This window comes from Talpa europaea (genome assembly GCF_964194135.1).
Source record: "Talpa europaea genome assembly, chromosome: 4".
Taxonomy (NCBI): Eukaryota; Metazoa; Chordata; class Mammalia; order Eulipotyphla; family Talpidae; genus Talpa; species Talpa europaea.
This window is the reverse complement of record NC_140070.1, coordinates 84,835,392-84,848,199: the sequence shown is the minus strand read 5'-3', so window position 1 is coordinate 84,848,199 and position 12,808 is coordinate 84,835,392. Positions and strand designations below refer to the sequence as shown.

Below are 12,808 nucleotides of genomic sequence, written 5' to 3'. Positions count from 1 at the left end.
TGAGCCCCGACTAGCAGGAATGGTAAGATTTTAAACAGTTTGTATGAGAAACTTTCTATGCTTGAGTGACAGCTGGCAGCATGGGATATGAGGAAGCTTTGTCGGTTTGAGCTTATCAGGTTTTATCTCTGGGCTCTCAATTCTATTCCAGTGGTCTGTGTCTGTTTTTGTTCCAGCACCATGCTGTTTTAATCATTATGGTTTTATAGTATAGTTTGAAGTTTGGTAATCCTCCCTCCCTCCATTTCTTCTCCTTTTTAGTCAGGAAAGCTTTCTGCCAAGCACTTTTCCAAGTTAGACCCATTTCAGACTTCTGACCTCCAAAACTGTAAGATACTTTTGTTGTTTTAAGCCACTAAGTTTGTATTAATTTGTTGTAACAAAATAACTTGGCCTTTTACCTTTTTATTACTGGCTAGTATGGTTTCTGTTTATCCATACTATTTTCAGTCGCATTAGGATAGTTTGCTGTATTTTCTTCTACTTCTTAGTTTGTTTTCACATTAGGTTGCCACTAACCCATCTGGAACTTATTCATTTATTTATTTATTTATTTATATTTATTTATTTGTTTGTTTGTTTCGTTTATACACGCATTGGGTACAGTCAGAAGCGCGGGAGGGTGAGAGAATTCACCAGAGCCAGAGCGGGAAGCAGAGCAGGCAGAAGGACCGAAGTACACTGCTGAGGGGAGCAGCGGGCGGCAGGAGAGGTCTACGCGCCATGTGGGACCCTCCTCTGGTGGCCGGGGAGCAGCCGGGGATTGAACCGGTGCCGCAGAGGCCGCGGGCAGCTTCGCAACCCAGCGCTCAACCGCTGTGCCACTGGGGAGGCCCCTGGAACTTATTCGTTTAGAATGAAACAAGAGTCTAATTTTTTCCATGTAAAAAGCCAACAACCTCAACCATTTCTCTAATAGTTCCTAATAGCCTCATTCATTGTAATGTTATTTCTGTCACCTTCCAAATTCCATCAGCTATATATTGGAGTTGTAGGAAAAGTCATGACGCATTTTTGCTTGAAAAACAGAAAAACTACGTCATGGCTTTTCCAACCTGAAAGGTCAGTTTTTATGCTATATATTGCACTGTTGTATTTGTTTCTCCTTGAACCAGTACCTGTGGTCTTCATTATTACTGCTGAATAAAACTATATATATCTGGTGGAAGAAGTGAGCCTGCCTATTTAAAAATTATCTTGCCAATTCTGGACCTTGATTTTTCCCAAATTAGTTTTAGGCTAAGTTGGTCATATTTTCCCACCCCACCCTAATGCCCTAAAAAAAGGTCAAAGAAAATTGTATTTTGCCTCAAATTGTATTAATTTGTGGAAGACCACTTCTTTACAATTAGAGTCTTTTTCACTTAGTAAGATTATATGTCTCCATCTTTTTTCTTCTCCAATAAAGTTTTTATAATTTTCCCTATAAAAGATTCACTTGCCTTGTGTTAGATTTATTCAAAGTATTGTAGAGTTTGTTAATTATATCTAGCAACTTTAAAAAATTCCTATTTATAATTTATCTATAAGTGTTCCTGACAATTTTGTTTCTTTATACCTGTTTTGATTTTAATCTTATTAAAATGGCTAGAACTACTTACTACTTAATCAGTAATACTTAATACTGAATAGAAGTTGAGATAGCAGACCCTTGCCTTCTGCCTGATTTTAAAAAGGAAATGCTTCCAAAGATGCAACTATGTAAACCAACTGTACCTCAATAAACATAAAAAAATGAAAGGAAATGCTTCAAATGTCTCATTAGGAAGTTGATGTTTACTGTGAGTTTTTCTTTGCCTTCATTTTCAAAATGTACACACAATAGTTAATACAATTATTAAGTGAACATGGATTCAGTGAAAAGTTTATTGTAAAAGAACTCTTCTACACTATATAAACTTATTGCTTCCTTTCATTCTGTGGAAGTATTTACAGTCTTCTATTTATAGTTGTGCCCCTTATTCAGTACTCTTGTACAGAATAAATCATTGTCTTGCCAATTCTTATTCTACCTCTTAAGATCGTTTATGTCATCACAACATAATTTCATTTGAAGTTTTTCAACAGTCTTTTGCTATGTTTCTTTTGCTTTGCTACTTGTTACTGCCAGGATTGAAACATGACTTCAAAGGAGGCTAAACATTCATGCCAAACCACCATGGAGATACTGTAAAAGCAATGAACAGACTTCACCCATAGAAACATAGCAGAAAAAGGTTCCACCTTCTCCCTCCCTCCCCTCCAAATTCTAGATCAATGCTGGAAATATTTTACTTAAATATCCCACTGGCTGGGCACTTAAATGGCAGGAACTAATTGAAAACTAATATACTACCTTATTTTCTTAGTCTATGTGAGTCCTAAGGTTGGATACAGTCTTTTTCATTTCCAGTCAGAAAAATATGCCCAGGGTACTTATATGCACCAAAACTGGAGGCTATCAAAGATTTGAAAACACCTGTTTCTGGCAATTTCTAAAGAATGGCTGAATTAACTGAGCTTCCAATAAATTGTTTTGCCCAAGGTCACATTAGTGAGAAGCAGAACAATAAACTATGCTTTTAGCTCCTTTCCTTTCCCTGTAGAATAACTATAAATTTATGTATCCATCAACCTCTGGAATGTAACCTATATCTGCACAGAGAAATCAGCCTGGAGCAAACTCATTTGCAAAACATGCGGATATTGTATGAAAATGAAATCTTAAGATTCCTTAGTATTATACCACAATGACCCTTAAGCACTTAATCACAACATGTCGAGGAATGAGGAATGCCAACTACAAACAACATGCTCAAATTTCTGCAATTTTAACTAATAAAAGCTAATTCAAAGGATTAGTTCATATATAAGTCAATTTAATTGGACAGAAACATTTCCTGGGTTGAATACAGAATCATTTTTGAATCACAGACGTAAAAAAACTACTATTCAGTACTCACGATACTTCAGTACTCATTAATGTTTTACTGTGTTTGTAAAATGCCTCCACAGACATTTACTTGCTTAGCTCAGTGAGTTAGGAGTCCTGCAAAGCCCTTCAAGATGGTATTGTCATCATTTAGAACTATGTATTTTGCTTTTAGAGTTAAAACCAAGTACCTATATATGCTGGTTTGACCACTAAAAGTTGCTAAGGAAATTCCCTCCCCAGTAAATGCAAACTACTTTCCAGTTCCTGTTTCAGCCTTATTAATACTTGGAGAGATTGACTGGACCACATTCGGTTTTTTGTTTTTGTTTTTGTTTTTTTTTAACCTATCTTTCTCCCAACAGAGGGGTGGCATTGGTAGCCACTTAGTCTTTCCAAGTTGGTGTTTAAGAGGTCAATGAATGAGACCAAGAACTCTATTTCTGTCCTTGTTTCTCAGCCAAAACTCTATTATTAGCATGATACCAAGAATACTCTCTCCAGGAATGTCTAGTGAAATAAAACTACATGGCTTAGGTTGGAATCAAAGACCCTGTGTATGGCTGTCATCCCTGGAGTGAGCTCTGGCTAAAAGATCTGAGTCACTCCTATCTCCAAACCACCTCTGTATGAATCTCAGCTGTGACCAAATGTGCCCCTATGGTATCATTATAACTAACTAGACATCCTGAAAATATCCCGGATTCTCACCACTTCCTCTATATAGGCCTAATAACTGGAAACCCAACGCTGATGCCCCAGGTAGTGATACTGTTTTTTTTGTTGTTTGTTTCTAAAGATTTATTTATTTATACAAGCACTGGGTACAGTTAGAAGCGCGGGGGAGTGAGAGAATTCACCAGAGCGCCAGAACAGGGAGCAGAGCAGGCAGAAGGACTGAAGTACACTGCTGAGGGGAGCAGCGGGCGGCAGGAGAGGTCTGTGCGCCATGTGGGACCCTCCTCCGGTGGCCGGGGAGCAGCCGGGGATCGAACCTGCGCTGCAGAGGCTGCGGGCAGCTTCGCAACCCAGCGCTCAACTGCTGCGCCACCGGGGAGGCCCAGTGATACTGTTTTTCTCACATTTAAAATTCTGAGTAAATCTGATGGAAAGAAGCCATTTACACTATAATATCTGCCTCCAAGGCACCCCAGACAATTACACATGCAACAGGCAGGAAAACCCTAGTTTCCCCCAAATAAGGTTTGAAATCAATACCAATGGTGGTCCTTGCCTTAGATAGCATCGTAACTGACTAGCAGACAATTGTCATATGATTTATGCAAAAGAATAATAAAGTGATCAAGTTCTTATTTTATAAAGCATCTATTACAATTATGACTATGACCCTAATAGCTAACATTTATGAGTGCTCACCAGGTACTGGGCATTTTATAAGCATCTTCTCATTTAATATCCCAGTAGCTTTGTAAAGTGCTATTATTTTTTTAATGAAAGAGGAAACTAAGTAAATTTGAAATGTCACCCAAACTTTAACCAAATTATCAAATTGGGATTTAATTTAAGCTCAGGCCTGTGCTACTCTGGTTCCTGAGTTTCAGCATTCCTGCTCAAAGAAAAAGAAAAAGAAAAAAAAAATTCAATCTTACATTTTGCTTGGATTTCAAGAATGAATTTGTTTTACAACACACAAGTAAATCATTCAAATTTTTCCATTTTCCTTTGTATTATTTCCCCCAACTTCACAATAATCACTCATGGTAATTAAACTGGACAAGAAAAATCTTACAGCTGTGCATTCAGCAAAGTACTTACGTAGTCAATGGGCTTGAGGGATGTGACTTTAGATGTTGGGCAGCCACAGGAAGTAAGATCAGCATAGAGGCCTTCTTCTAATACACACTGATTATCGGAAATGCCCTCTTGATAATACAGGAGCCAGCTAGAAAAACAAGCAGTGAGCTACTCAGTTAAAACTGCATCACTGTCCATGTAGGCTCCCCAACATGCTGTGGGATCTAGGGTAGCAGGAAACGCCCAGCATCACTTTAAAAAGAAATAGCTACCCCTCTAATTTACTGACTGCTCTCCCCACAAGCCAAACACAGGCTCGGTACTTCACACATTATTTTACTGTGATCTCAGTAATTGTATGAGGTAGAAGCATGGTCTTATTTTTATAGGCAACAAAACTAAGGATTGACAAGCTTGCATTCAGTCAAGGCGAACACAGAAGTGAAGACTAAAGTGACACAATGGTATATACAATCTGTCACCTGCACACCTGACAGTTAATGGAGATTTTATTTTTTTTAATTTTTTAAAAAAGATTATTTATGCATACAAGAACTGGGGTACAGGCCAGAGATTGGAGGTGTGTGTGAGAGGATCCATCACCAGAGACAGAGTGGGTAAGAGAACAGGCAGACTGACTGAAACACACTGCTGAGGGGAGCAGCAGGCGAGACAGGAGAGGTCTGCTGCACCATGTGGGTTCCTCCCTGGCCGGCTGGGGATGGAACTTGCACTGCAGAGGCTGCAGATTGCTTTATAGTGCGGTGCTCAACCCCTTGCGCCACCAGGGAGGCCCTAAATGGAGATTTTAGAAAAGAAATGAACTGTCTAGAATCTGACAGTGAATTTTCTTCTATACAGCATTCACCAAAAATTTAGTTAAGACATGCCAATTAAAAAGGAGGAGTCCAGAGGACAAATGAATTTGCTGTTACCATTTCAATTTTGGTGTGTTTAAGTTCCAGTTCCATTACTTTAAGATCACCGAAGCTGTACTGTAGCTAGACCAAATTAACTCTGAATGATCACAGAAATGCTTTGTGACATTATAACTTACTGTCATGATTTCTAGGTAATAAGCATTTTAAAGCCAACATTTATCAAATACTTCTGGCATAGAATTAACCATGTGCATTATTTATTTAGTCCTTATTAGAAGCCTTTGAGAAATATTACTATCTGGATACTCCTTTATAGATGAGATAACAGGTTTAGAGAGATGATCCAATTTGTTCAAGGATACAGAGCTAGGAAGTGGTGGAACTAGACTCAAATCTATATCTCTCAAGTATTTCAGTTTTCTTAAGCAATCATCATGGTACTTTTGGTATTCTTTCATTAAATATTCTAATAAAAAACTATATATAAATAAAATATATATTTTAAATATTAAAATTACTTAGACATAAATACACATATTTATATATGAATAAACATTTATTAGATATATAATCTATGTATAAGTAAAAGGCATTATTTCTTACATAAAGTGATACATATGTGACTAATATGTCTTAAACATCAGTGTTCGGAAAAAAACATTTTCCTCTAGAAAAATCTCAATACTTTATAAGAAAATGAAAATATACCTTGCAAAATAATTGACCTTAGTGGGGAAGAAACCCACAGCCAAATACTAGTAATAAAATTATTTTAGGTCCTTGGTATATATATTTCTTTCTCACTGCCAAAATATTCATTACGTGGCCTTTATGGAAAATGTCTGCTGACCTCTGGACTACAGGGTAGAGCATAAAATTTATAGTAGCATCAATGCTGGAAGAGGGGAGGACGGGAAAGAGTAAGGACGCAATGGAGAATGCATTATGGCAAATGAGACCAGTTGATGGGAAATCCTGGGAAAGGAGAAGTTTGAACGTGATCCAACTGGTGTTAGAGAATGCCTGACCACGGGACTTAAAGTAGGCTATTGAACTGGATTTTGAGACAAATAATTCAAAATATTGAACTGGATTTTGAGACAAATAATTGAGCTGTGACTGGTTTGTGGTAGACAATGGATGTAACTAGGGGAATGGAATCCTTAAAGTGTTAAACAGGAATCCTAGTTTGTACTGGTTCCAGAGAGAAAGGAGAATGACATCCAAGAAATCTTGAAAAAGGAAGTGATTTTAGGTAGATACTTGATACTTAGAGATGCCACTGAACGATACATATGAAAATGGTTAAGATGGCAATTTTATTTATGTATATTTTAGCATAATTAAAAAAACACAGAAATGCGTATTAGTCTTGAGAATCTCATAAAGTTTCATACACATATGAGAAAGATCTAGTATGCTGCTGTAGTTGCAAGAATGTAGGATTTAAACACCAACCAAAGAGTCCTGAGTCTGATATTTAATGTATCATCTTGGGAAACCCTAACTCTGAATCAGCGATCCTCATCTGTAGAATAGGAGTACAAAATACTTTCTAAATATTTTTTTAAACTTAGGAATACTATGTATTATCTGTACAAAATGCTACTTTTTAAAATAGCATTCTATTATGTTTTACAAAAAACATACATTACAAATAAAAATACTTAGGAAATCATCTAAGATAAACAGCAAGACAGAGTATCACCAAAATGCTCCTAAAGTTGGTTAATCTACATTCTGTCTCACTGCATCGTACCAGTGGCTCTTAATATAAATTGGGCTTTAGCCATTGACCAATAATTTAAAATTAAAACTTTACTGTATAATTAAAAATAATGTGAGACAAATTTCAGTAAATTAAAAAGCAGTTATTACAAACAGTAGAAAATACTCAATAAGTACTTACCAACCCCGAAGAACTTTAAAAGAAGATGGTGTGAATGAAGTCAAATCAGAAACTTCTTTTGTAAAATCTACACATTCACCTTGGAAGCCTGGCTTATTGAATGCTTTGAGCTACAAGAACAACACAACAATTAAACAGAAAACAGAAAATTGTTTCACATCATCCCCCAAAGCAAATAAAAGCTTTAAGCTTCATGTCCTTACAAAAAGTTAAGCAAAATATTAGACTGTTTTTTCCTAAAACAAATGAATCTACACTAAGGATGACAGTCTCCTTAAACTCACATTATTTACTTAAGTGTTTCCAGGAATATCACCATTTATTTACCAGTTTCATCTATTTCTTGCATAATATTCTGGGCACAGAGACCCAGAAAACAATTCTCTAAATCACTAAAATGTGGCCATGTCCATTGTATCAAACAATTATTGTCTCCAGTGCTGAGATGGGTGGGAAAAAAAAAAAAAGCAATTTAGCTCTGAACAGGAAGGCAGTTTGGATTAGTTTGAGGTGTGGTTGGTGAGGCTTTGCTCTCCCCAATTCTTCCTGCCCCACAGCTAATGAAAAGGAGGCGGCGAGCACATAAGAGCATTCCTGTCGGTGAGCAGAGCACGCCTGTGAGAGCACAGGAGCAGGTGGTGGAGATAATGATGATGGGATTAGTGCAAGATTTATGGTGAAAAGGAAGAGGTCTCTCATGTATTTCAGCTTATAGGCTTCAGTTTTTTGACTGATAAAAATACCTTAAATGCACAGCTTACATTTACATACAATTGTATTTCTATTTTAATCCTTTTTGTCAAGAAAAATCCATGCAATCTCAATAATTCCCTTTAGGCCAGAGATATAAAAATCTGCAATGTTAGTGGCTTTGGATCTACAGTACATAGGGAAAAATTAATGAGCCCTATAAATATTTCATAATATACTGGAGCCTTGAAATAACATGGCCCCTAAGTCCACCCAGTACTGATAGGCCTGCATTGGCACTAAGGATGCATCATAATGAACCATCCACAGCATCACCCTGTCTCCTGTTCATGCTGGTCACAGAGAACAAAGCCTCTTCAAGCAGCTGATGTTCACCTTCTTCATCTTCCCAAGGGTCCTTTGAGAGGCTTGACAGTCTCTGAGTTCTGAGGAATTGTTTCTTGGCTATCTCATTCTGTTCTCACCTCGCTGGTTTGATATCAAAGATTAGCCAAAACCAGAGAGGTGAGAGAGCCCCCCCCCCCCCGCCCGACACTGGCTTGCATGACATGACTCCCTAGAGTGAAACCAGGCTGAATTTGGAGCATTAAAACACCAAGGGACTCCTTGCCTTGAGGAGTAATCATCTCACAAGTTTCTATGACAGCACTTTGGTGGAAACAGAGGACAATTAGGAAAAGGAAGTCCAAAGCCAGAGAGACCACTGGAACAATTCCCTGAGTAAGAACAATTCTCCATATCCAGGCAAACTGCCACTGAATTCCTTGATAAGAGCCCATATTCTGGTTAGCCATTTTTCACTTAACTTTTAACTTAAAGGTTTATAAAAATGATGCTAAAAAGCAAATAACATTTAACCTGCAAAAAAAAAAATGTACTTTCTCCTATGTGCCAATATTATCTTAATTCACAGTATGAATCAGAAAAGCCATACGAGAACAGAGATTCCCAGCTGTCTTGTTCACTACTTGTGTTCCCAGTTTGCTGTATTATTTTTATATTGTTGAACTTAAGATATACTTCAAGATCTCACCATAAAGCAATGAATTGTCAAATCTTAAACAACTGACAATACAAGTTAGGCATATTTCAGATGATGTATGTGTAGTATCTACCACTCACTTGTAATCTCAGTTTTCATACCAAAAAACATTATTTTAAATTCATAGACACACATAAAGTATCTTTTTGATTCAAAGGGCTGAGGGCTGAAATATTCTTTATCCAAACCAAAAAATCAGGCATGATGATACTACAGATTTGTTTTCACTACCAAAATAAGATATGGTACATGGTTCACCTCAAATCTGATCAACCTTAGGAAAGTAACACCTCACTTTGACTACCTTACAAATGCTTTGCACAATTCTCAAAATAATGTTCTGATGAGGGCGCATACAGAATCCAACACTGCGTTTACTAATTCTAATAATTAAATTGTGTTCCTACTCTGGAGAAATTGAGAATACCTTGATGAAATTAAGACCTGAGTCTTCCTCAGAACTTGTTTCCTGTCCAGATGTATGGAGAATAAATACATAAAAACAACTCAGTCAGATAAACAAGGGAAGAGTTTATCCCATCCCTCTACAACATCTAAATATGCCTCAATCTCTACTCGCTCCCCAGCCGGAGCTGTATGGAAGCAAAAGAAACAGTGTACCAATGGTTTGCAAGATGTCGATTCTCATACATTATCTTCTTTTCCTTTGACAGAGAAATTATAACCATTTTATAAGATTTTTCAGAAATGATTTTTTACTCTGTACTTTTCATTTATGATAGGCCTAAGTAAATATAATAGGTCAAACTAAAAATATTATAAGACAAACTAAAAATTCAAGTGCTTAGTTATTGAGGTCTTACTGAGAAGCAGAGCTCAATTTATTCCACAATAACAGAACTTTTAGTGTAATTTTATTTTCTTCAATGCAGAGTAATTTCAATGAGAAACTTTCCATCCAGTATTAAAAAGGCTTTCTGCAGCCCTCCGCCTCCCTCACACAGCGCTGACGGATAGACAACAGTGTCTGTTCTCTGCATCACGCAGTCTCATCTTGTAGCAGCATTTACTTCTCCTGTTGAATGCATTTTTTACAGTAATTTTACTTCCCTGATCACTCACAGAAGAATTTCATGACTCAGATGAGTAAGTACCTCCTGAGTATTTCTGGCCTTTGGGTTTTATAAAGATGTTCTGGTTATAGTACCACAAAGAAGTATTTTTCTCTACTGTTCTTTAGTTGTACTAATATTTGACTAAAATTTGCTTTTCTATTCCCCAGGCATGATTAACAGCAACCACAGTTGTAATCACTTTAACATTCACTGTAGCCAAATTATCTAATCCAAGGACATATCCAGTTGCTTTTCTCAACTAGAATAATTTATAAACTAAAACAGGGGATCATTACTGAAAGAAACCCACACTTCTAGTTACATATGCAAATAGGCTTAGAAAAGATGCAAGGAAACAAATGATCATGGTAGGGTCAAAGGGGGAAAGTGGTGAGACTCTCTAGACAATGGGGCTCCATGATAGCTCCCCCCCACCCCCACCCCCTGCCTGGAAACTAAACTCACTTTAAGTGAAATTTTATAAGATTTTACTTGATCAGATTTAATCTAGTGACATTTCTGAAATTCAGGACTTGATAAGAGGAAAGATAATGATAACATGAATAGAATCCACAATCTTTTTTTTGGTATGGGAAAACAAAAAAGTCATCTGCTAATTATGAAAAATTTCTATAATGGATCCAGTATATGTTGAGTTTGCAATTAGACTTGGTGATTAATCTTCAGTCATAGTAATAAAAACAATCTTAGAGAAATGAGGTGTTCTGTGCTCAAATATGACATATCGCATCACAACATGCTTCATAACAACAGTATTTTTATTAGCCTACATCTGATGATGGATATGAGTCTCTACACCCATACACTATCTGGATTTTCTCAGGTTAAGGTGCCTTCAAAATCACCAACATAAAAATATTCCCTCTCTGACTTGAACTCTGAGATATAACTTCCCCTTCTTCATCCTCAGGCAAAAGAGAATAACTACCACACCCCACATCTGAATACAGCATCTGAATTGTTAATCTTACTATCACAGCTACTTGTGAAGGAAAAAAACACTTTCTAGTTACTGAATGGAAGTAGAGTGTCAGCCAAGATCCCTCTGTTTTTATTTGGGTAAGTAAAAACAAGCTAAACGTTCTGAAAATTTGGCCCAAAGGAAATAAGAAGAGTGTTGATACTCGGTAAATCAAGGAGGCTTTGTCTGCTTGTTACCAAATATCCAGCTATCATATACCTGTCAGAAAAGCTTATTTCACAAGGCTGGAGCATATCCAGAAAAATGAAGTGGGGCCAATTTCACTGGGCGTGTTCTGCTGCTGCTTCCTTTTTCTTCAAGTTGGACTGGAAATACTAAAAAGAAATCCCCCAAGTAATCTGCTCCAAATAAGGAAGTCCATTAAAAAAAACAAAACAAACAAAACAAAAACCACCACCACCAAGGACTTAGGAGGGAAGGAAGCAGAGCTTCAAATAATGTGACTTTTTAGCTGCATTTTTAAAACCCAGAAAGTGCGTGGTTTGTATCCCTGTGTTTGACTCTTTCCTCATGTTATACTGATTCTATGAAAAAAGTATTTTAAAGGTCCACACTTTTGGGAGTTTTCAAAGATTCAAAATAAAAATCTGGCAGGAAGTGTTTCGAAATGCAACTCAATTATATTCAGACAGGAATTGTTCCCAACAGGCTTGAGCTAATCAGAAAATAATAAAAACTGAAAGATTTGTGAACAGAAATATGGTTAAGAGTAAGCTGAACTGAAATGCATATTCACTGACACAAACATGAAAAACAATCACTCAGAAGTTTTAGCATTCTGTAAAGGTAGCAAATGTCAAATATTTAAAATTATCTCTATATTTGGCTCTTTGACAGAACATAGTCCAAATTTGCTATTTTAAATGAGACAGAAGCAGCAATGGCTCTCATCCCTTCTACGGTTGTGCTGCTCCTCTCATCTTTGTTTTGTGGGTTAGTTAAGTCAAATCAGATTCAAAATGCCTGTTTTGTTACTTCTAGGTTTGTGAAACAGAAGTTCAAAGTCTCCGTGTTCTCATCTGTAAATGGGATTAATGCTGACCTTCAGAATCACTAGAAGCGCCAAAGAAATAAGCACAATTCCTAGTCCTTAATGGGTAACAAACATTAGGCTCCTGAGTATTGTTCATACTTCAACTCATTAACAAGCTAGAAATAAATTACTAACACTAAACAACAAAAAAACACCAAAAAAAAAAAAAAAAAAGGAAACTGGGCTGCAATTTACTAGTGCTTTCACAAAATATTTGATTTCAGTATTAGAAATACATTTACATAATGAGCTTGCTAAGGCCATCATTTTTCATGGTTAAGTTTGCTCCTCCAAAGACAGCTAAGGCACTGGGCCAGCAAGATCATAGCACTGACGACAGATAGGCAGTAGGAAAGAAAGCCTGGCAGAGACGCAAAATGACCCCAAAGTGAGAGCTGAGAGGTCTAGCATGTGACAAACTCAGGCAAGTACAACCAATAACTGAGATAGGTAATTTCTGCTCCTGGGTACCAAGTGTAATATAAAC

At 36.9% G+C, this 12,808-nt stretch overlaps 1 protein-coding gene across 1 annotated transcript in view; it reads right to left on the bottom strand.

Annotated features, from left to right (window-relative positions):
* Positions 1 to 12,808, bottom strand: part of CRYBG3 (crystallin beta-gamma domain containing 3) — a gene marked incomplete at its 3' end in the record, with an annotated part of 99,686 nt that overhangs the window by 14,925 nt on the left and 71,953 nt on the right. Inside the window, exons 16-17 of the mRNA XM_084231631.1 lie at positions 7,457 to 7,566; positions 4,688 to 4,814 (exon numbers count right to left, since the gene is read on the bottom strand). Coding sequence (XP_084087757.1) covers positions 4,688 to 4,814; positions 7,457 to 7,566 — 237 coding nt within the window. The remainder of the gene's footprint in view (positions 1 to 4,687; positions 4,815 to 7,456; positions 7,567 to 12,808) is intronic.